This window comes from Spinacia oleracea, chromosome 4 (assembly GCF_020520425.1).
Source record: "Spinacia oleracea cultivar Varoflay chromosome 4, BTI_SOV_V1, whole genome shotgun sequence".
Lineage (NCBI taxonomy): Eukaryota > Viridiplantae > Streptophyta > Magnoliopsida > Caryophyllales > Amaranthaceae > Spinacia > Spinacia oleracea.
Window position 1 is genome coordinate 32,649,947 of NC_079490.1, and position 25,985 is coordinate 32,675,931.

General features: G+C 38.4%; 1 protein-coding gene across 1 annotated transcript; it reads left to right on the plus strand.

Annotated features, from left to right (window-relative positions):
* The first annotated feature begins 1,775 nt into the window (after window positions 1-1,775).
* LOC130471443 (uncharacterized) lies at window positions 1,776-24,193 on the plus strand. The gene is made up of 3 exons (XM_056841570.1): window positions 1,776-2,093; window positions 2,181-2,270; window positions 23,813-24,193. The coding sequence occupies exons 1-3, from the start codon at window positions 1,776-1,778 to the stop codon at window positions 24,191-24,193; spliced, it is 789 nt and encodes a 262-aa protein (XP_056697548.1).
* Window positions 24,194-25,985: the final 1,792 nt, after the last annotated feature.

A 25,985-nucleotide genomic window follows, 5' to 3' on the forward strand; every position in this document is an offset into this window, starting at 1 on the left:
ACTAACAAGCTATGTGCTATTCAGGACCGCGGTTTGAGTTACCTGATTGGCGCGGGGGAGAAGATTAATGGGGTCTATATTTTTCGTCCAGTTCGTGCTCGAAGTCGTCAAGCGAACAAAGTAGTGGTTTCAGATGCAATTTTGTTATGGCATAGGCGTCTTGGTCATCTGTCAATGCAAGTAGTCTCTTCTCTTCCTGGGGTGACTAATAGTCGTAGTAATACTCATAGTAGTGGTTCTTGTTCTTTCAATTGTGATATTTGTTTTATGGGGAAGCAACCCCAAAACTCTTTTCCTTTAAGCAATAATAAAGCATCTGAAATATTTGATTTAATACATTGTGATATTTGGGGTCCGAATAAAATCGTTGCAAGTTGTGATGCAAGATTTTTCCTCACAATCGTTGAGGATTTTTTTCATGCTACATGGGTATTTCTTATGGTTGGTAAATATGAAGTTGCAAAATTAATTCAAGAATTTTGTGCCATGGTAAAAACCCAGTTTCAGCGCAATGTAAGGTGCTCCGGAGTGATAATGGTCAAGAGTTTCTAAGCTTAAAACATTTCTTTGCAAAAAAGGGAATTTTGCATCAAACATCTTGTGTCGACACGGCCCAACAAAATGGTAGGGTGGAGCGTAAACATCATCATATTTTAAATGTTTCCCGTGCTTTATGGTTTCAGGAAAAATTGCCTAAGTACTTTGGGGTGAGTGTGTTATGACTGCGGTTTATCTCATTAATAGGACACCTACTCCAGTTCTAGATGGTAATACACCTCATGAGTGCTTGTTTGGCCAGATTCCCTCGTATGATAGTGTTCGTATTTTTGGATGCCTATGTTATGCTGCTAATCGACCTCGAGTTAAGGATAAGTTTGATTCACGGTCTCGAAAGTGTATTTTTGTTGGTTATCCGTTTGGGAAGAAAGGTTGGCGTTTGTATGATTTGGAGACTAATGAATTATTTGTGAGTCGTGATGTACAATTCTTTGAAGATCAATTTCCTTATCTTAAGTCACTTCCCGAAGATAACCGATTGCAATGGGAGAAATATTTTGCGTCACCACCTCAATGGGACGATGTGTCGTATGATGCAATGAATGGGCCGGTGATTATGAGTATTGATGGGTCTGCTTTACCCGCTGGAACAACCAACTTGCCCGCTGGATCTACTGATGCGCTACGAGGCGTTGTAGTGACTGGTCGAAGCGCTGATGCAGTAAGGGCGAGGCGATGAGACTTGTAGGTTGTCGCGTCAAGACAGCAACATGTTTGATGCATTACGTGACAAAATTTGTGAGAAACAAAACACTTCACGTGATATATCAGATGTAACTGGTATTAATATGGAAAATACTATTAATAATGAAATCATAATTTCTAACCCCTCAAATAATGCAAGTGGTATTATTATGTAAAATACTATTAATGATGAAGCAATTATTACTACACCCCTACATTTAAGGGGGAGTTTGCATCAGACCTCGGATACTAGTGAGACTATTGCTTTTGGTCGTGGACATCGTACAAAAATATCATCGTCTAAATTGCGTGGTTATGTCACTAATACTGTTATTACTGAAAATATAGACTCTTCAACATCATTTGTCGCTCCTCCCCAATCGTGTAACTCAGGTACTCCTTATCCTATAGCTTGTTATGTTGAATATGATAAATTTTCTGTAAGACACAGGTGTTTTTTGATGGCTATTACAAAAGGGAAGGAACCAACTTCTTTTAAAGAAGCAGTTAAGCATCATGGGTAACGAAAAGCTATGCAGGAGGAGATAGATGCTCTTGAATGCAGTGCTACGTGGACTGTGGAAGATCTTCCTCCAGGTAAAAAGGCTATTGGTAGTGGTTGGGTGTATAAAATTAAATACATTGACAAGTCGATAGTTGAACGTCTTAAAGGACGATTGGTTGTCTATGCTAATAGGCAGGTTGAAGGAGTTGATTATAATGAGACTTTTGCGCCTGTAGCAAAAATGGGCACTTTTCGTTTGTTTCTGTCCGTTGCGGTATCTATGAATTGGGAATTACACCAGATGGATGTTCATAATGCCTTTCTACATGGAGATTTGGAAGAGGAGGTATATATGCAATTTTCGCCCGGTTATAGTACTCCTACTCTTGGAAAGGTGTGCATACTACGGAAGTCATTGTATGGCTTAAAACAGGCTCTGAGACAGTGGTTTGCAAAGTTGTCAAGTGCCTTGAAGGTCGATCATCATATGCAGATTACTCATTGTTTAGTTATGTCCAAGGAGGTGCTTCTTTGCATGTTCTTGTTTATGTCGACGATCTGATTATTGCAGGCTCTTCTCATGATGCGATTGAGCGGTTTAAAACTTATTTGAGCACCTGTTTTTATATGAAAGATCTTGGTTTTTTGAAATATTTTCTGGGCATAGAAGTTGCACGTAGCCCTGGAGGTATTTTTTTATGTCAACGTAAATTGTAACGCCCCGACCTCTAATTCAATAATTAAAGCATAATTAGCAGCGGAATTAACCTAATTGGTAGGGACATTACCAGCCGTAACTTCCTTTTCGGAAATTACAAGGCAAACATCAATCATAAGCCTTTAAATACTCCAAAATATATATAATAATCCTTTATATTACCAAAATGAAAGTACATAACTTACTAAAAGTCTTTAATTAAAATTTTTAAACTATTAGAACCGTAACCAAAACTAGGTGGATAATATTAAAGTGAAACTCCTCGCCACTACTCGTGTCCATCATCCCCCGCAGTACCTAAAACGGAAAACAAAACGGTGAGCCGAAGACTCAGTAACGAACTATTCTAGCAGCGTAAATTCATTTCAATTCATTTTATTTAATAACACAGGGAGAATAGAATAAGTAAAACATTTAATAAAACATCATATTCAATTCATTCATAAACTTTGCAATTTAACATGCTAGTTGTCGGCAAGTACGAACCGTGAAGGAATTCTCCACTGGGCCTGGGCCCATAAGAGTCTGGGCTCATCATCGTAACATGGGCCTGGGCCCTGAGCCTGGGCTCATAAACCATGGGAGCATGGGCTCGTGATCCATGGGTGGACAGGTGTCCGTGGTGCATGCATGACCGATAGATAGGAAGATGGTAGTTTATATACCGCCAGACAAACCAGGTCTTTCACTTTCATTTATCATGTTTTATGTATTTTTACTAAGCCTTGGCTTGTATTTCAGTTGAAATAACATAACTCTTATATCATAAATCATCATTTTGATCCTGGGATCAATAAAATATCAATTCTTTCATAGCATTGCATAGACATCATTTTATGAGAAAATTCAATCAAATCATATTATAGGAAACAATTCAATCAAATCATATTTCATCCCACAATCCATAAAACACATCAAAACATTTAATTCAGAAATTCAATCATAACGTCATATTTTCATAAATCATATTTATAAGGGGATTGCGGGTACTAGCAATAGCCGTTACCTCACTTCCACGCTAAGGATTTTCGTTGGGTTCGTTCGTCCTGAGCTCCGAGTCCAATTTCTTTAAAAATATTAAATAATTGAATTAGTACCAAAATGATAAATAATTTAACTTAATAATTTCGAAACTTTATAATTAACCAATTTTCTAATAATAATGTTAAAAAATATATATATAATTTCATAGTTTTAATGAAAATATAATTAAACGCCAATTTTAGTGAAGAATATAATTAATTGAAATTTCAATCGAAATATATATTTTTTCCTTAATTAATTTACACGAAAATCTTATTTAAATTTTGTCCTTGATAAATCCATTTAGTAACTTATTTTAGTTAAATCGATAATATAATTTAAAATCAATATTTTATAAAATCATAAATTTTATAAGTAATGAATTTTATAAATAACGAGTTTTAATATAAATAACGAATTTTTAATAAAATTATACTTTCGAAATTTAACGAAAATGTTATTATTAATCGAATTTTCAATCGAAATACATATATATTTTATAATTGATTTTCATGTAAATAATATTAAAAATTCCGTTTTTGTTAATTCAGGCTAAGTAATTTATTTTAGTAAAATCGATATTTGGTAACTAAACCTGAAAATAATAACAATTTATTAGTAAATAATTATATCATAAAAATTATTAAAACATAAATATTGCTAAATTTAAATTCTGAAAATTCAGATTGGTCTTACCAAAGGCCCAAATGGTTAGTTGGCCCCAATTTAATATGGGTTTGAGGGAGGATAAGAATCAGGTTTCACAAAGAAACTAATTCCTCTTGTTTTTCGAATGAGGGCACGAAGGGAGCAAGAAGGGAGGAAGAGAGGAAGAGGTCGTGGAGGCTGGGCTGGGCTGGGCTTCGCCGGGGATTTCGACGGCGATGGTGGAGGTGGTTTAGCGGCGGCGGAGCAGTTAAGGGGATGTGGTGAGTGGCGCGACGAAGGGAAGAAACAGGGGATATTTGTGTGGCGGTTCTGCGGCGGTTCTAGGAGGAGTAGGGGGGTGGTTCGCTGGTGAAATTGGGAGGCGGAGGTTGGTGTGAAGGGTGGTGATGGTGGCTGGAGGTGGTGTGCGGCGTGGGTAGTGTAGCGTGGCAGAGAAGGGGAGGGAGACAGGGGAACGGGGCAGGGGAGTTGCGACGTAGGGAAGGAGAGGGAAGGAGGTGGTGCGTGCGGTGGTGTTGTGGGGAGTGACGGTGGTTAGGGTGGTTGTATGGTGTTGGACGGAGGTGGCAGTAGGGGTGGCTGGTGGTTGCAGTGGTGTTTGCGGTGGTGGTTCGTGGACCGAATCAAAAGGGGACAAGGGAGTGAGTTTGAGATTGAATTTGGTTGTTGTTGAAATTCCATCTAAAGTTTCTGAATTTGTAAGTAGGAAGAGTGAAGATCAAGAAAATTTACTTGGGGTCCAAGGATTGCATTTGGACTGAATTGAGGGAAGGAAGGAAGTTTTTGACTTCCTGGTTTGTGCGTGGGGAGCAAGGAAAATAAAGCAAATTTTTTTTTTTGTTTTATATTTAATAAATTCACAATATTTGGCAAAATTTCAGAATTTGTAATTAATTTTCAGAAATAAAAATGTTTAATTAAAATAATTCCTTAAAAATAAATAAATTATCGTTAACGAAAAATAAATAATTTCAGTTTATAAATTCGTCGTTTAAAATAAATCGTAAAAACGATTAAAATAACGAAACTCGATTATTCGTAATTTAATTAAAACGAAATCAAGTTAATAAATATTTTTAATTTTAATAAATCGAATTTAAAATTTCGGGGTATTACATCCTTACCCCCTTAGAAAAAGTTTCGTCCTCGAAACTGGAGCTCAGTAGAACTAGCCATTCATAGAAATCATACAATTCATACTTATTCGTTCTATTCGCTATACAAACATGGCGGAATAACATTATAACATAATCATTCAAATAACGTATTAAAATTCATACATCTTATCGTTTCTAAACGAATAACTGGTGATATTTCGATCTCATTTGCGCTTCGACTTCCCATGTAGCTTCAGATGTCAAGTGATTGGCCCACAAGACTTTAACCATTGGAATTACTTTGCTTCTAAGTCGTTTCTCTCTTCGTTCTAGAATTTCAATTGGTTTCTCCTCGTAAGTCAAATCATTTCGCAATAACAAGGGTTCGTGCGTAATCACATGGCTAGGATCAGGAACATATTTTCTTAACATCGACACGTGGAACACATTATGCACCTTTTCCAAGTCGGTTGGTAAAGCTAGTCGATATGCTACTGCACCTACTCTTTCTAATATCTCATATGGCCCGATGTATCTTGGGCTCAACTTTCCTGTTTGACCAAATCTCACTATTCCTTTCGTTGGCGAAATTTTCAAGAACACGTGATCTCCAACCTCAAACTCTAGTGGTCTTTTGCGTTGGTCTGCGTAACTCTTTTGTCTACTTTGTGCTGCCATCATTCTTGATTGGATTAAACGAATCTTGTCAGTAGTTTCTTGAATCAATTCTGGTCCTATAACACGTGCTTCATTGATATCACTCCAACATAATGGTGTTCGACATTTCCTTCCATAAAGTGCTTCGTAAGGTGCCATACCAATAGTGGCCTGATAACTGTTGTTGTACGAAAATCCAACCATAGGTAGAAACTTCTCCCAGGTTCCTTGAAAATCCAAAATACATGCTCTCAACATATCCTCGACAATTTGATTGGTACGTTCTGTTTGTCCATCAGTCGTTGGGTGAAATGCTGTACTGAAGTTAAGTTTCGTCCCAAGAGCTTTCTACAATTCTTTCCAATAGGTTGATTGATACCTCGTATCACGATCAGAAACGATCGAACTAGGCACTCCATGCAATCGCACAATAGTGTTCACATATAGTTCAGCAAGTTGATCTAAACTCGAATTGCTCTTCATTGCTAAGAAATGCGCTGACTTTGTTAATTGATCAACAATGACCCAAATAGCATTCATTCCCTTGGTTGATCTTGGTAAACCTATGATAAAATCCATTGAAACTGAATCCCATTTCCATTCTGGCACGTCCAGAGGTTGCAACAAACCTGCTGGTCTTTGATGCTCGATCTTGATTCTCTGACATGTCAAACATTTAGCCACATACTCTGCCACTTCTTGCTTCATGTTGCTCCACCAATACACTTGCCTTAAATCCCTATACATCTTATTTCCTCCAGGGTGAATCGAGTATAGGGAACTATGAGCTTCTTCTAAAATTCTCTTTTTCAACTTCTCATCATTAGGCACACATAATCTTCCCTGAAACCTTAACGTGCCATCCTCTTGAATGACAAAACCAGGTGACTTCCCATTTTCCACTTCACTCCTTATTCTTTCTAATTGTGAGTCCTTACATTGCGCTTCCTTAATCTCATCAATCAAAGTTGGCTTCATTACCAACACATTCAAGCAAGCATCTCCTTTGATAAACTCAATTTCCATCTTTTGTAGATCATCACGGTTGACTCGGGAAAAAGTTAGGATAGAATTTAAGTGAGACTTCCGACTTAATGCATCTGCAACAACGTTAGCCTTTCCGGGATGGTATTGAATATCAAGGTCATAATCTTTAAGAAGTTCTAACCACCTACGTTGCCTCATGTTGAGTTCTTTTTGGGTGAAAATATACTTAAGACTCTTATGGTCGGTGAAAATTTGACACGAAACTCCATACAAATAATGTCTCCAAATCTTAAGGGCGAAAACAACAGCTGCAAGTTCGAGGTCATGGGTAGGGTAATTTTGTTCATGGACTTTGAGTTGGCGTGAAGCATAAGCTATAACTTTTCCGTTTTGCATCAAGACACATCCTAACCCATTCTTGGAAGCATCACTATAGATTACAAATCCGTCAGTTCCAGATGAAAGGGTAAGAATAGGGGCAGTGGTGAGACGTTTCTTAAGTTCTTGAAATGCACATTCACAATCATCATTCCACACAAATTTGGTATTCTTTCTAACTAATCGGGTTATGGGTAAGGCAACCTTAGAAAAATCTTGAACGAATCTTTGATAGTATCCAGCTAAACCCATAAAACTCCGTACTTCGGGTACATTAGTTGGTCTAGACCATTCCACAATTGCTTTTAGTTTCTCAGGATCAACAGATACTGTTTGGTTATGATACATATGACAATTCATAAATCATGCGGAAAAACCATTTAGCCAGGAATACATATTATTTACACATAATCATATAGCATAGTCTAGATGCATACTCTTTGTTGCGTGCCTTCCCTAGCTGCGCCCGAACCGAACAAGAACAAGTCTTTAGGACTCCAAGTGTCGTCCCTCCGTAGATAGTCCACAGCACGTCCGGATCCGCCTTAAGATTGACCAACTAGAATCGCCCTTAAGGTACTAAAGATTTTCGGCACTTACAGTCAAGGAATGTGTCTGAATTTTCTCTCAAAAACTCACTTTGAATACTTGAATAATCTATTAAAATATGTGACCCTAGGCACCTATTTATAGAGTTATGGAAAGGGTTTTGGAATCCTATTAGGATACTAATTTATTTAATTATAACCCTGCTAGGACTCTAATTAAATAATCATTATCTAATAGTTTTAGGATTTAATCACACTTCGAATCCCGATTGCTTCAGGATTCCCGCACAAGCATTGCACGAGCACCGTACACCCGCGCAAGCCTTGCGGCCCACGCTAGGCGCACAGCGCTCGGCCCACTGCTGTGCTCCCGCGCGCGCGCCCAAGGCCTTGGCTGGGCCTGGCCTTGCGCTGGGCCTGGTCGAGGCTTGGCGTGCGCTGGTGTGCGTTGGCTCGCTGGGCGACGGCCTGGCTTCGTGCTGGGCCTTCGTCTAGCGGGCCTCGTCCGATGCTAATTCGTACGATACGCTTCCGATTAAATTCCCGATTCCGGAATTCATTTCCGATACGAACAATATTTAATATTTCCGATTCCGGAATCAATTTCCGTTTCGAACAAATATTTAATATTTCCGTTTCCGGAATTTTTTTCCGATTCCGATAATATTTCCGATTCTGACAATATTTCCGTTTCCGGCAATATTTCCGATTCTGGCAATATTTCCATTTCCGATAATATTTTCCGATACGTACCATGTTTCCGTTTCCGACAACATCTACGACTTGGATAATATTTATATTTCCGATACGATCCATATTTCCGTTTCCGGCAATATCATCGTTTCCGGAGTATTCATTTCTTGCCCGTGACGATCTCAGCTCCCACTGAAACCAAGATCCGTCGATTCCGAATATCCATAGATGGAGTATTCAATGCCATTAAATACTTGATCCGTTTACGTACTATTTGTGTGACCCTACGGGTTCAGTCAAGAGTAAGCTGTGGATTAATATCATTAATTCCACTTGAACTGAAGCGGCCTCTAGCTAGGCATTCAGCTCACTTGATCTCACTGAATTATTAACTTGTTAATTAATACTGAACCGCATTTATTAGACTTAACATAGAATGCATACTTGGACCAAGGGAATTATTTCCTTCAGTCTCCCACTTGTCCTTAGGGACAAGTGTGCATTTCCTAATTCCTTTGTCGCTCGATGCTTGCTCTTGAACATAAGGTAAGAGTTGTCATCCTTATTATGTCCAGAGGTGTTTCTCGGTTTCAGAGTTCAACTGATCAAATAAACAGATAATCATAGCCTATGATTCATCCGAGCACGGCCATGCATTTCACAGTTTCTAGCTCTCCGAGTGGCCTTGTACAACTTTTAAGCATCTCATCCCGATTTCTGGGAGGACAATCCCAATCTTGTGATCTTGAGATTAGACTTCGTTTGATAGGTGATTACCTGAGCGTTGCCTTTATAGCCTCCTTTTACGGTGCGACGGTTGGTCAACGTCAAAGCAACCAGTTCTCAAACACGTAATCTCAAATCACTCAGGTATTGAGGATTCAGTGTCTAATAATTTAATGAAATTTACTTATGACAGATTTTCATCTCTTACAGTAAAGTTTCATAGGTCTTGTCCGATACTAGTCTTCCCAAAGTAAGTATCTATGCAAATGATTATGACATTGCCATGTCCACATAGTTCAAGAAACAGAACTACTAGTCATCTTGCATTCTAATCGTCTAACGTTTTCTATGCGTCCAATTTTATAGAAAACTCCGACTAGGGACCATTTTCAACCTTTGACATTCAAGTTCACTTGATAGACATTTCTTAGTCACATGACTGGTCCTGACAGTCTATCTTGAATATATCGTCAAATTGAAGGGACTCATCATTTAATAAACCACAAATTAAATGGAAAAATGAATTCTTTTCATTTATTGTGAATGATTAACCAATAATGTTTTACAAAGATTTAAACTCTAAAACTTTAAAACATTAAACAGAGACATCAAAGCCATTCTCCAATATGCTTGATTCCCATAGCTGCAGTGTGCGAGTTGTGCTTCGCCTGCGGCAGAGGTTTAGTCAATGGATCTGATATGTTGTCATCAGTCCCAATCTTGCTTATCTCGACTTCTTTTCTTTCAACGAACTCTCGTAGAAGGTGAAATCTACGAAGTACATGCTTGACTCTCTGGTGGTGTCTAGGCTCCTTTGCCTGTGCAATAGCTCCGTTATTGTCACAATACAGGGCTATTGGTCCTTTAATGGAGGGGACTACACCAAGTTCACCTATGAACTTCCTTAGCCATATAGCTTCCTTTGCTGCTTCATGTGCAGCAATGTACTCCGCTTCAGTTGTAGAATCCGCAATGGTGCTTTGTTTAACACTTTTCTAGCTTACTGCTCCTCCGTTGAGGCAGAAGACAAACCCAGACTGTGATCTGAAATCATCTTTGTCGGTTTGGAAACTTGCGTCCGTATAGCCTTTAACAATTAATTCATCATCTCCACCATAGACCAGGAAGTCATCTTTGTGCCTTTTCAGGTACTTCAGAATGTTCTTGGCAGCAGTCCAATGCGCCTCTCCTGGGTCTGACTGGTATCTGCTCGTAGCACTGAGTGCGTACGCAACATCCGGGCGTGTACATATCATAGCATACATTATTGAACCAATCAATGATGCATATGGAATCCCATTCATTCATCTACGCTCATCAAGTGTTTTTGGGCACTGGGTCTTGCTTAGAGTTATTCCATGAGACATGGGTAGGTAGCCTCGCTTGGAGTCCGCCATCTTGAACCTATCAAGCACCTTATTGATATAAGTGCTTTGACTAAGTCCAATCATCCTTTTAGATCTATCTCTGTAAATCTTGATGCCCAATATGTACTGTGCTTCTCCTAGATCTTTCATCGAAAAACATTTCCCAAGCCAAATCTTGACAGAGTTCAACATAGGAATGTCATTTCCGATAAGTAATATGTCGTCGACATATAATACTAGGAAAGCAATTTTGCTCCCACTGACCTTCTTGTATACACAAGATTCATCTGCGTTCTTGATGAAACCAAAGTCACTAACTGCTTCATCAAAACGTATATTCCAGCTCCTGGATGCCTGCTTCAATCCGTAGATTGACTTCTTTAGCTTGCATACCTTTTTAGCATTCTTTGGATCCTCAAAACCTTCAGGCTGTGTCATAAACACAGTTTCTGTTAAAACGCCGTTTAAGAAAGCAGTTTTGACATCCATCTGCCATATTTCGTAATCGTAATATGCAGCGATTGCTAACATTATCCGAATAGACTTTAGCATTGCAACTGGTGAAAAGGTTTCATCGTAATCCACACCATGGACTTGCCTGTAACCTTTTGCAACCAATCTAGCTTTGAAAACTTCAAGTTTCCCATCCTTGTCCTTTTTCAGTTTGAAAACCCATTTGCTTCCAATGGCTTGGTAGCCATCTGGCAAATCGACCAAATCCCATACTTGGTTTTCAGACATGGAGTCTAATTCAGATTGCATGGCTTCTTGCCATTGCTTGGAGCTAGGGCTCGTCATAGCTTGTTTGTAAGTCGCAGGTTCATCACTTTCAAGTAATAGAACGTCATAGCTCTCGTTCGTCAAAATACCTAAGTACCTTTCCGGTTGAGATCTATATCTTTGCGATCTACGCGGGGTAACATTTCTAGATTGACCATGATTCTCACCAGATTCTTCTAAAGATCTCTGAGTTTCATCCTGAATGTCATCTTGAGAATTCTCTAGAGTTTGTTGTTCGACTCGAATTTCTTCGAGGTCTAGTTTTCTCCCACTTGTCATTTTGGAAATGTGATCTTTCTCCAAAAAGACACCATCTCGAGCAACAAACACCTTGTTCTCAGATGTATTGTAGAAGTAATACCCCTTTGTTTCCTTTGGATAGCCCACAAGGATACATTTGTCAGATTTTGGATGAAGTTTGTCTGAAATTAATCGTTTGACGTATACTTCACATCCCCAAATCTTAAGAAAAGACACATTTGGAGGCTTTCCAAACCATAATTCGTATGGAGTCTTTTCGACAGCTTTAGACGGAGCTCTATTTATAGTGAGTGCAGCTGTATTTAGTGCATGTCCCCAAAATTCTAATGGAAGTTCGGCCTGACCCATCATTGACCTGACCATGTCTAGCAAGGTTCTGTTCCTCCGTTCCGACACACCGTTCCATTGTGGTGTTCCTGGAGGAGTCAATTCTGATAGAATTCCACATTCTTTCAGATGGTCATCAAATTCATAGCTCAGATATTCACCGCCTCTATCAGACCGCAGTGCCTTAATCTTCTTGCCTTATTGATTCTCTACTTCACTCTGAAACTCCTTGAATTTGTCAAAGGATTCAGACTTATGCTTCATTAGGCAGACATAAGCATACCTACTGAAGTCATCAGTGAAAGTGATAAAGTAGCTGAAACCACCTCTAGCATTTGTACTCATTGGTCCACATACATCTGTATGGATTAAACCCAATAGTTCATTTGCTCTTTCTCCAACTTTAGAGAAAGGTTGCTTTGTCATTTTGCCAAGTAAACATGATTCGCATTTACCATAATCCTCTAAGTCAAATGGTTCTAGAATTCCTTCCTTTTGAAGTCTTTCTAAGCGTTTCAAGTTTATATGGCCTAATCGACAATACCACAGATAGGTGAGATCTGAATCATCCTTTTTGGCCTTTTTGGTATTTATGTTATATACTTGTTTGTCGTGATCTAATAAATAAAGTCCATTGACTAATCTAGCAGATCCATAAAACATCTCTTTAAAATAAAACGAACAACTATTGTCTTTTATTAAAAAGGAAAATCCCTTAGCATCTAAGCAAGAAACTGAAATGATGTTTTTAGTAAGACTTGGAACATGGAAACATTCTTCAAGTTCCAAAACTAGCCCGGAGGGCAACGACAAATAGTAAGTTCCTACAGCTAATGCAGCAATCCGTGCTCCATTTCCCACTCGTAGGTCGACTTCACCATTGCTTAACTTTCTACTTCTTCTTAGTCCCTGTGGATCGGAACATAAGTGTGAGCCACAACCTGTATCTAATACCCAAGAAGTTGAATTAGCAAGTATACAGTCTATAACGAAAATACCTGAAGATGGAACGACTGTTCCGTTCTTCTGATCTTCCTTTAGCTTCAAGCAATCTCTCTTCCAATGCCCCTTCTTCTTGCAGTAGAAGCATTCGGATTCAGAAGTGGGTTGACTGACCTTCCTCTTTACAGATTTGGCGCCAGTTTGCTTAGTTGGGCTGGCCTTGTCGCCACCTTTCTTAGCATTCCTCTTCTTTCCAGATTTCTTGAACTTGCCCCCACGCACCATAAGCACATCCTGCTTATCACTTTTGAGCGTCTTTTCAGCGGTCTTCAGCATACCGTGAAGCTCAGTGAGCGTTTTGTCCAGACTATTCATACTGTAGTTCAGTTTGAACTGATCATACCCGCTATGAAGAGAATGGAGGATGGTGTCTATAGCCATTTCCTGAGAAAATTGTTGATCCAGCCGACTCATATTCTCAATGAGTCCAATCATTTTGAGAACATGTGGACTTACGGGCTCGCCTTTCTTAAGCTTGGTCTCAAGAATTTGCCTATGAGTCTCGAATCTTTCGACTCGAGCCAGATCTTGGAACATGTTCTTCAACTCACTGATGATTGTGAAAGCATCTGAGTTGATGAACGTTTTCTGCAGATCCGCACTCATGGTGGCGAGCATTAGACATTTCACATCCTTGTTGGCATCAATCCAACGATTGAGGGCTGCCTGAGTGACCCCGTCGCCTGCGGCTTCGGGCATCGCCTCATCTAGGACATACTCCTTTTCTTCCTGCATAAGAACTATTTGCAAGTTCCTTTGCCAGTCAAGGAAGTTTTTCCCGTTCAACTTCTCCTTTTCGAGAATTGATCGAATGTTGAATGAATTGTTGTTTGCCATATTAAAAACTACAATTGAAAAGAATAAACAAATAAATAACCATTCACAGTTTCTCTTAATAAACTTAAATTCTAGCATACATGCATAATTCAATGTTTATTAAGCATTTTATTCAAGTTATGTGTTCCGGCAGGTGTGAATAAAATGATTCCAAGATCCTAAAATCATTGAAGAACTAAGCACAGTTTGTCGACTTAATCCTAAAACATCTTAGGTAAGCAAAAGCCTTTTGCTAATAGTCTAGAAACTATTCTTGGTTGATAGGTACGTCTAAGAACTTATTAGGTAAACCTATTGATTTTGCCACGACATAAAAGGACTCCTTACTTATATCGTTGAGTTTCACCAAAACTAACATGTACTCACAATTATTTGTGTACCTTGCCCCTTTAGGACCAATAAGTAACACCTCGCTGAGCGAAAACTATTACTAGATTGATGTAAAGGATATCCAAGCAAGTGTATATTCTGGCATGGCACCTTTTAACTCAATTTTTAAGTTTGGAACTTAAGGCTCTTACTATGTTGGTTAGATTTTAAGTGAACTAAAATCCTTAATCATGCAACATAATCAAGCCACAATCTTATGCATAATTAAGACATATTTAAAGCAATAAATAACTTAAAGCATGCATAAGATAAATGTGATCTAGTATGGCCCGACTTCATCTTGAAGCTTTGACTTCAAAGTCCGTCTTGAAAATCTCCGTGGGAGGCACCATTTTCTTCAAATAGGATAAGCTATAACTAATTACAACTATTTGATGGTACGCAGACCATATTTGAATTGAAAAATAACTTTGGTACTTTAGACCAATTACATTCAAATTAATGGTTCGCAGACCATATTTTCTATCCTATTTGGGCCATACTAGTCACTTCATAACCTGCAAAACAGTACATATACAATATATACCATTCACCCATTCATTATCATGAATGGCCCACATAGCTGGTTAGTAAACACATTATGCATCACGTAAACATTTGAAGCAATTAATCAAGGGCATCAATAATCTACCAATTATTCAGTCCTTATTAATTCTAATCAAGTTGTTTTAACCTTAAGGATTTGTAGACCTAATCAAGAGTTTATGACTAAAAGGGCTCCCACTTAAACCAATAAATTTATATGCTTTACTAATTTTAAACATAAAAATGTATTTCTAGTCTAACCGGAAACATACAAATTTAATTAAAATTTAAAGCTCATATGAATTTATAATTGAATCCAAAAAGTTTAATTTAATTTTAGTCGTATCTAAATTAATTCATGATTTTAATTTTAGTAAAATAATTAGAATAAATAAAATTTATTATAATTACAATATTCAAAATTAAAATCCAAGAAAATAATTTAAATTATTAATTTTTTAAAATTAAAATTACGTAAACTGAAAATTTCAAATTAAACATTCAAAACGAACTAATCGCAACGCAAACACCCTACGCATCGCACGCCCATGGGCCACACGCACACAGCCATCGCTGGCCATGTGCGCGCAGCCCATGCGCTCGTCGCATAGCTGCTGCATCTTCCCATCGCAAGCCATCACATAAGTGGTGCTCGCTGCGCGCGCGCCAGCGCTCGACGCACGCGAGCCATCGCTCGCTGTGCGCGCTCGCCAGCGCTTGCTGCGCGCGCTCCAGCGCTTGATGCACGCGAGCCATCGCTCGCTGTGCGCGAGCAATTGCGCGCGATCAACGCTGGGCGCAGCGCTCGTGGCACGCGAGCTTGCGCTCGCTGCGCGCGAGGCTGCGCGCGCTTGCGCGAGGCAGTGCGCGTTGTGGCGCAGCTCGCTTGCTGCCCACACGCGACTGCCATGCCTTGCATTCGCCCATGCCCATTCATCCATAGCTCATGGCCCACGACACAAGGCAGGGATGCTGCCTTGTGCTCGTGCACCATGCCCCTGCTCATTGCATTCGTGCCGCACGGGCGACGAGCTCCCTTGCTCGTCGTCGCATGCCCGCACTATACAACACCCCTTAAGGGTAACACGAAGCGTCCATTGCTTTGTGCGTGCAAGTTATATGAACGAATCGCATAAAAATTTAAAATTTATATTTAAAATTAATGACAAATTAATAAATTAATATTAATTTCATAATTTTAGGGCGAAAAATCGAAAATTTATTATTCAATTGATTTCCGATTATCATGGATTCAAGCCTAGGTCATAAAAATTTAAAATTTATCATAAATTTACAATTTTTATGGTGGTTTTTAATCATAGGTTTCTAATTAAATTATAATTAATTATGAAAATCAAATTAATTCTAAATTATTCTAATTTTCAACTAATTAATCATAATTACAAATTAGATTGCATAATTAACAAGGCTAGGCATTCAAACTTGTTAAACATATACAGTAGGTCAATCAAAAATTCAAGATTTATCAACAAGAATCGCAAATATTTAATTTAACATCTTAAATTTACGAAATTTTGCATTCGAAAAACTAAAACCTTCGAAAAGTCATAGTTAGGCTTCGAATTTGAGAATTCTGGGTTCGGCAGAAAAATAACTATTTTTGTCAAAAATTTAGAATGCCTTTTACATGCGGAATTGACACAAAAATCACTCGATTTGGATGAGTAACGAAGAAACTGCCGAAAAACTGCGTACGTATAATTAAATAAACGCAATTTGCAATTAATTAACAATTACGAAAATTAATCACCCCTTTTAAATCTTGCAAATTTGTAATATTTAACCATGTTCATGCAATTTAGATTATGAAAATAATAAGAGGCTCTGATACCACTGTTTGGTTATGATACATATGACAATTCATAAATCATGCGGAAAAGCCATTTAGCCAGGAATACATATTATTTACACATAATCATATAGCATAGTCTAGATGCATACTCTTTGTTGCGTGCCTTCCCTAGCTGCGCCCGAACCGAACAAGAACAAGTCTTTAGGACTCCAAGTGTCGTCCCTCCGTAGATAGTCCACAGCACGTCCAGATCCGCCTTAAGATTGACCAACTAGAATCGCCCTTAAGGTACTAAAGATTTTCGGCACTTACAGTCAAGGAATGTGTCTGAATTTTCTCTCAAAAACTCACTTTGAATACTTGAATAATCTATTAAAATATGTGACCCTAGGCACCTATTTATAGAGTTATGGAAAGGGTTTTGGAATCCTATTAGGATACTAATTTATTTAATTATAACCCTACTAGGACTCTAATTAAATAATCATTATCTAATAGTTTTAGGATTTAATCACACTTCGAATCCCGATTGCTTCAGGATTCCCGCACAAGCATTGCACGAGCACCGTACACCCGCGCAAGCCTTGCGGCCCACGCTAGGCGCACAGCGCTCGGCCCACTGCTGTGCTCCCGCGCGCGCGCCTAAGGCCTTGGCTGGGCCTGGCCTTGCGCTGGGCCTGGTCGAGGCTTGGCGTGCGCTGGTGTGCGTTGGCTCGCTGGGCGACGGCCTGGCTTCGTGCTGGGCCTTCGTCTAGCGGGCCTCGTCCGATGCTAATTCGTACGATACGCTTCCGATTAAATTCCCGATTCCGGAATTCATTTCCGATACGAACAATATTTAATATTTCCGATTCCGGAATCAATTTCCGTTTCGAACAAATATTTAATATTTCCGTTTCCGGAATTATTTTCCGATTCCGATAATATTTCCGATTCTGACAATATTTCCGTTTCCGGCAATATTTCCGATTCTGGCAATATTTCCATTTCCGATAATATTTTCCGATACGTACCATGTTTCCGTTTCCGGCAACATCTACGACTTGGATAATATTTATATTTCCGATACGATCCATATTTCCGTTTCCGGCAATATCATCGTTTCCGGAGTATTCATTTCTTGCCTGTGACGATCTCAGCTCCCACTGAAACCAAGATCCGTCGATTCCGAATATCCATAGATGGAGTATTTAATGCCATTAAATACTTGATCCGTTTACGTACTATTTGTGTGACCCTACGGGTTCAGTCAAGAGTAAGCTGTGGATTAATATCATTAATTCCACTTGAACTGAAGCGGCCTCTAGCTAGGCATTCAGCTCACTTGATCTCACTGAATTATTAACTTGTTAATTAATACTGAACCGCATTTATTAGACTTAACATAGAATGCATACTCGGACCAAGGGCATTATTTCCTTCAGATACACCTTTCTCAGAGATAATATGTCCTAAAAATGATATTTCCTTAAGCCAGAATTCACATTTCGACAACTTAGCATATAACTGGTTTTCGATCAACATATCTAACACTTTTCTCATATGCTCCTCGTGTTCCTCATTACTCTTAGAATATACCAAAATATCATCAATGAAAACAACTACAAACTTATCAAGGTATGGTTTAAAAATACGGTTCATCAAATCCATAAATACAGTTGGCGCATTGGTTAACCCAAAAGGCATCACAACAAACTCATAGTGACCATATCTAGTTCTAAAGGTTGTCTTTGGAATATCCTCAGGTTTAATTCGAAGTTGATGGTAACCTGACCTCAAATCAATCTTAGAAAACACTTTTGCACCTCGAAGTTGGTCAAACAAATCATCAATACGGGGTAAGGGATACTTATTCTTAATAGTAATCTTGTTTAACTCTCGATAATCTATGCATAGCCTCATAGTTCCGTCCTTTTTCTTCACAAACAAGACAGGAGCTCCCCAAGGTGAAACACTAGGTCGAATATATCCTTTTTCAAGTAACTCATCTAATTGTTTCTTTAATTCTTGTAACTCAGCTGGTGCCATTCTATATGGTGCCTTAGAAATAGGGGTGGATCCTGGAATTAATTCAATGCTGAAATCTAATTCTCTTGGTGGGGACATACTAGGTATTTCTTCTGGAAAAACATGGGGGTACTCACAAACAATAGGTATGTCGGTAATGGAAGGTCCAGAGGTATTTAAGTCAATAACACTACACAGATAACCAGATAAACCACCCTCAATCATTTTACGTGCTCTCAAAGCATGGACAATTTGAATCGTTGGTTTTCTTACTAACTTATGGAATGAAACTCTATCTCCATCTGGCGTTATAAGGGTCACACTTTGCCTCGAACAATTTAGGTTAGCTTCATACTTAGTCAACCAATTCATTCCCAAGATTACATCAAATTTAGATAGGTCAAAAGCTATTAGGTCTGCTCGAAACTCGACTTTCTCTATTACAATAGGGCAATCCTTATACATGGTTCTACATTTCACAATTTCCCCACTAGGAAGGGAAACACTCATAGCATGAAAGTCACAACATGGTTTCAAATTTAAATATTTTGCAAACAATGGAGAAATAAAGGAATGTGAAGCTCCAGAATCAAAAAGAACATGGGCTGGTAAAGAATGGATAGAGAAGGTACCGGTGATAACATTATCATTCTTATCTGCCTCATCCTGTCTCATCACAAAAACTCTTCCAGCTGGCGGTGGTCGGGGTGGGTTGCGGTTTGAACCTCCTGTGTTGTTTTTTTTCCGACCACGATCGTTGTTAGTTGAAACTGGTCCTCTCGTGGTTGGAGTTACCTGCTTCGGACAATCTTTGATGTAATGATCATGGCTCCCACATCGAAAACAAGTGTTCGATCCTACACGGCATTCACTCTCGATGTGGCCTCTTCTCCCACACTTGGCACATTCTTGTGCCCTATTATTCTGGTTTCCACGATAACCTTGTCCTTTGTTTCCAACATCGTTCCTCCTTTGGTTTCCCTGATAGCCTTGGTTAGGCTTCTTTGCTCCTCCTTGACTTTGGTTTTCATTTCTCCTTTTATACCCAACATTCTTCGCTTCTCGAAGCAGTACCACTCGCTCTACATTAGCTGCAATATCAACCATATCCTGGTATGAAGTAAACCTCTGAGTGGACAACCTATCCTGGTACTTAAGGTGCAGACCTCGCTCGAAACGGTTCATCCTGGACTGCTCTGTCGACACCAAGTCTGGTGCAAACCTTGACAACTCCATAAACTTATTTGCGTATTCCAACACGCTCATTGTTCCTTGTTGCAAGTGTAGAAATTCATCTTCTTTTTGTTTCCTCAAGGATGGTGGATAAAACTTGTCTCTCATTAAATTCTGTAGTTCGTTCCAACCAAATCCAGGTCCATTCTTTCGTTCCTTGTTAACTTTCCACCATAATCCTGCTTGACCCGTCAAGTAAAACACTGCGAAATCAACTCTCCATTTCTCAGGGCATTGCAGGGTTTCAAACAACTGATCAATGCGACTTATCCAATCCTCGAACTCAACTGGATCGGGCTTACCATCATAGGACGGTGGGTTGAGCGACGAAAAGTTCTTGAACATCGTTGCGCTCTCGTTCCCACTAACATCTTTCTTTTTCCGAGAATCATGGACTAATTCAGCCAACATTGCACTCACATTTTCCAATCATTCCATCCTTTCCTCGTGGCCATTAACATGGACATACTCCTCGTGAGTAATGTCGTTATCATCGTGAACATGATGCTCGTTGCGAGCTCCGTTGGTAACATCGTTGATAGCATCAATGGTCGACATTCTGCATAACATATCTTATCAGATTGAAGCGAAATAATAATATAAAATAAACCCTTTGATCCCGTTCCTACACTCACACTCATATTCATTTTAACTTAGCAGGATTTTAGAAAATTCTTTTTAACTCATTCCTTAAAATTCTTTACTTAAAGCTTAATGAATTCTATTCGTGCGAAAACCCGTAAGGTTTAGCACTTATGGTCCAGAACCTTTGCTCTGATACCAAACTGTAACGCCCCGACCTCTAATTCAATAATTAAAGCATAATTAGCAGCGGAATTAACCTAATTGGTCGGGACATTACCAGCCGTAACTTCCTTTTCGGAAATTACAAGGCAAACATCAATCATAAGCCTTTAAATACTCCAAAATATATATAATAATACTTTATATTACCAAAATGAAAGTACATAACTTACTAAAAGTCTTTAATTAAAATTTTTAAACTATTAGAACCGTAACCAAAACTAGGTGGATAATATTAAAGTGAAACTCCTCGCCACTACTCGTGTCCATCATCCCCCGCAGTACCTAAAACGGAAAACAAAACGGTGAGCCGAAGACTCAGTAACGAACTATTCTAGCAGCGTAAATTCATTTCAAATCATTTTATTTAATAACACAGGGAGAATAGAATAAGTAAAACATTTAATAAAACATCATATTCAATTCATTCATAAACTTTGCAATTTAACATGCTAGTTGTCGGCAAGTACGAACCGTGAAGGAATTCTCCACTGGGCCTGGGCCCATAAGAGCCTGGGCTCATCATCGTAACATGGGCCTGGGCCCTGAGCCTGGGCTCATAAACCATGGGAGCATGGGCTCGTGATCCATGGGTGGACAGGTGTCCGTGGTGCATGCATGACCGATAGATAGGAAGATGGTAGTTTATATACCGCCAGACAAACCAGGTCTTTCACTTTCATTTATCATGTTTTATGTATTTTTACTAAGCCTTGGCTTGTATTTCAGTTGAAATAACATAACTCTTATATCATAAATCATCATTTTGATCCTGGGATCAATAAAATATCAATTCTTTCATAGCATTGCATGGACATCATTTTATGAGAAAACTCAATCAAATCATATTATAGGAAACAATTCAATCAAATCATATTTCATCCCACAATCCATAAAACACATCAAAACATTTAATTCAGAAATTCAATCATAACGTCATATTTTCATAAATCATATTTATAAGGGGATTGCGGGTACTAGCAATAGCCGTTACCTCACTTCCACGCTAAGGATTTTCGTTGGGTTCGTTCGTCCTGAGCTTCGAGTCCAATTTCTTTAAAAATATTAAATAATTGAATTAGTACCAAAATGATAAATAATTTAACTTAATAATTTCGAAACTTTATAATTAACCAATTTTCTAATAATAATGTTAAAAAATATATATATAATTTCATAGTTTTAATGAAAATATAATTAAACGCCAATTTTAGTGAAGAATATAATTAATTGAAATTTCAATCGAAATATATATTTTTTCCTTAATTAATTTACACGAAAATCTTATTTAAATTTTGTCCTTGATAAATCCATTTAGTAACTTATTTTAGTTAAATCGATAATATAATTTAAAATCAATATTTTATAAAATCATAAATTTTATAAGTAATGAATTTTATAAATAACTTGTTTTAATATAAATAACTAATTTTTAATAAAATTATACTTTCGAAATTTAACGAAAATGTTATTATTAATCGAATTTTCAATCGAAATACATATATATTTTATAATTGATTTTCATGTAAATAATATTAAAAATTCCGTTTTTGTTAATTCAGGCTAAGTAATTTATTTTAGTAAAATCGATATTTGATAACTAAACCTGAAAATAATAACAATTTTTTAGTAAATAATTATATCATAAAAATTATTAAAACATAAATATTGCTAAATTTAAAATCTGAAAATTCAGATTGGTCTTACCAAAGGCCCAAATGGTTAGTTGGCCCAATTTAATATGGGTTTGAGGGAGGATAAGAATCAGGTTTCACAAAGAAACTGATTCCTCTTGTTTTTTGAATGAGGGCACGAAGGGAGCAAGAAGGGAGGAAGAGAGGAAGAGGGCGTGGAGGCTGGGCTGGGCTGGGCTTCGCCGGGGATTTCGACGGCGATGGTGGAGGTGGTTTAGCGTCGGCGGAGCAGTTAAGGGGATGTGGTGAGTGGCGCGACGAAGGGAAGAAACAGGGGATATTTGTGTGGCGTTTCTGCGGCGGTTCTGGGAGGAGTAGGGGGGTGGTTCGCTGGTGAAATTGGGCGGCAGAGGTTGGTGTGAAGGGTGGTGATGGTGGCTGGAGGTGGTGTGCGGCGTGGGTAATGTAGCGTGGCAGAGAAGGGGAGGGAGATAGGGGAACGGGTCAGGGGAGTTGCGACGTAGGGAAGGAGAGGGAAGGAGGTGGTGCGTGCGGTGGTGTTGTGGGGAGCGACGGTGGTTGGGGTGGTTGTATGGTGTTGGACGGAGGTGGCAGTAGGGGTGGCTGGTGGTTGCAGTGGTGTTTGCGGTGGTGGTTCGTGGACCGAATCAAAAGGGGACAAGGGAGTGAGTTTGAGATTGAATTTGGTTGTTGTTGAAATTCCATCTAAAGTTTCTGAATTTGTAAGTAGGTAGAGTGAAGATCAAGGAAATTTACTTGGGGTCCAAGGATTGCATTTGGACTGAATTGAGGGAAGGAAGGAAGTTTTTTACTTCTTGGTTTGTGCGTGGGGAGCAAGGAAAATAAAGCAAAAAAAAAATATTATTTTTTAATTTTTTTATATTTAATAAATTCACAATATTTGGCAAAAATTCAGAATTTGTAATTAATTTTCAGAAATAAAAATGTTTAATTAAAATAATTCCTTAAAAATAAATAAATTATCCTTAACGAAAAATAAATAATTTCAGTTTATAAATTCGTCGTTTAAAATAAATCGTAAAAACGATTAAAATAACGAAATTCGATTATTCGTAATTTAATTTAAACGAAATCAAGTTAATAAATATTTTTAATTTTAATAAATCGAATTTAAAATTTCGGGGTATTACATAAATACTCTCTAGATATTTCGAAGGAAGTCGGGATGTTAGGTTGTAAGCCTATTGACACACCTATGGAGCAAAATCACCGTCTTGCGCATGCGTCTGGTGACCCTTTTGAGCATCCGGACAAGTATCGTCGATTAGTTGGTCGACTGGTGTACTTGTCAGTTACACGTCCTGAGTTAAGTTATTTTGTACATGTTCTCACCCAATTTATGAGTTGTCCGCAAGTCCCGCATTGGGATGCAGCCCTTCGTGTCCTGCGGTACCTAAAGGGTACTCCAGGGCAGGGGAATCTTGTTACGTCCCATGTCAGACATGAGTTTGACAGCATTTTGTGATAGTGATTGGGCAGCTTGTCCGTTGACTCGACGATCGTTGACAGGTTATTTGGTATTTTTGGGGTGTACTCTTGTGTCCTAGAAAACAAAGAAACAACCTATTGTTTCTCGTTCAGTTGCTGAAGTAGAGTACCGTTCTATGGCCGTAGCCACTTGTGAGTTGAAGTGGTTGAAGTCGTTGTTGTCCTCCCTTGGTGTCATGCATTCCAAGCCTATGCAGTTATTCTGTGATAGTCAGTCTACCCTACATATTGCTAAAAATCCGGTGTTTCATGATCGTACTAAGCATATTGAAGTTGACTGCCATTTTGTTCGAGATGAAATTTTGAAGGGTAATGTGTCTACGTCGTATGTTCCTATAGGTAATCAGTTAGTGGACATTTTGACTAAAGCGCTTGGAAGACAACATTTGGGATTTCTGATGTGCAAGTTGGGCATTCGTGATCTACATGCTCCAACTTGAGGGGGAGTATTAGGAATTATAATGTATATAGAATTCCTAGTGTTATGTATAGTTTCCTATTATTAATAGGTTTATGTTTTAGGAGTTTATGTGGTGTTAGGGTTGTGTAACCGTGTAATATATATACGTCAATAATAATATACGAAAGGCTAAGTCGTTTTCTCCTAATCTACTCTGAGTTTAACAAAAAGCTTCAAGTTGCATCAATGATGCTACTGATTTATGTGCTTTGAGAGATATGAGGTTATCCAATATTTAACCTTTTTTCTTTCTGTATAACAATAAATAAATAAAGCTTCAAGGTGCATCAATGTTAGAAATAATCAAGTAGTACTCCGCAAATTTCGAAATAACTAATGAAAGTATTAATAAAACAAATAAAAGTAGAATAATTATAGGTTTAGGTAGAGGATGAAGGTTGAAGATGAAGGTCAAATGTTGAAGATGAAGGTGGTATGAGGTTGAAGATGAAGGTGGTATGAGGTTGAAGATGAAGGTGGCATGAGGTTGAAGATGAAAGCTTGCTGCAAGGTTGAAGATGAACGTTTGTACCTGAACGTTTGTTTATAATTTTTTATAGTGATTTTAGAATAAATAATATAAGTTAAAATAAAACAAATAAAAAATAAAAAAATTCCCCATCGTTTTAACAAACCAAACATGTTAATATATATATATATATATATATATATATAAAGAGAGAGAGATAGAGAGAGGCTCCCGTAAGAACACTTCTTACGGTGAGAACACTTTTTTACGGTAAGAACACTTTTTAATAATGGCATTTTCGTAATTTTTATAAACAAATAAACCAATTTAATTATTTTTCACGTTTTTTTCATTATTTCGGGCACCCTTCTCTCTCTTCAATTCCTTTCTCTCTCCTATTCGAACACCGCCGACGATCTTCCTCGATGATCGCCGCCGCAGTTGGCCGCCACCGCTGCTCTCCTCTCGCCGCCGATTCTTCTCTCCTCTCGCCACTGCTTGCCTCTCTCCGCCGCCGATGTTCGCCTTTCGCCGTCGCCAGTCGCAACAATTAAATCGCTGAATTCAATCGCCGTCGGTTGTAGATCTCCGGTCACCGCTTACATCTCGCCACTCGCCGCTTGCAACTCGCCGCGCCGCTCGCATCAATTCCAAATCGCCGCTCGCCGATCGCAGCAATCCGGCGACTTCACGGTTATCTGGTAAGAAATTGATTGATTGAAATAGATTGAATTGGAGAAATTGGTTGAAATAGATTGAAATAGATTGATTAAAATAGATTACCGAATTGAAATCGATTGAAAAATCGAAATCGAATTGAGGCGATTATCCGGAAAATTCAACTTCTCAATCTACGAGCATCGAGTTTTGAATTGAAATCGATTTCTCAATTCACAAAATCGATTTCGAACAATCAGGCGTTTTGAATTAAAATCGATTTTTCTGCGTCTGAGCTGCTGCTTCAGGCGTTGTTCTGATGTAAGTTGTGTCCTGCTGTTGCAGGTGTGACTGGTTCAGGTTACTGGCCTGGTCAGGTTGTTGATGCAGTTTCTGGCCTGGTAGGTTCTGGCCAGTTTCAAGTTGTTGTTTGGATATTTCTTGTTTTACTTCCTTTTGATTGTTCGAAATGTACTCGGATTTTGCAAAATGCAAAAATTAGAACATACTATAATAAATTTAGAACATGCTTGAATATATTTTAGAACATGCTTGAATAACATTTGAACACTGTTGAATAAAGTTAGTACATGCTTGAATAAATTTAGAACATGTTTGAATAAAGTTAGAACATGCTTGAATAAAT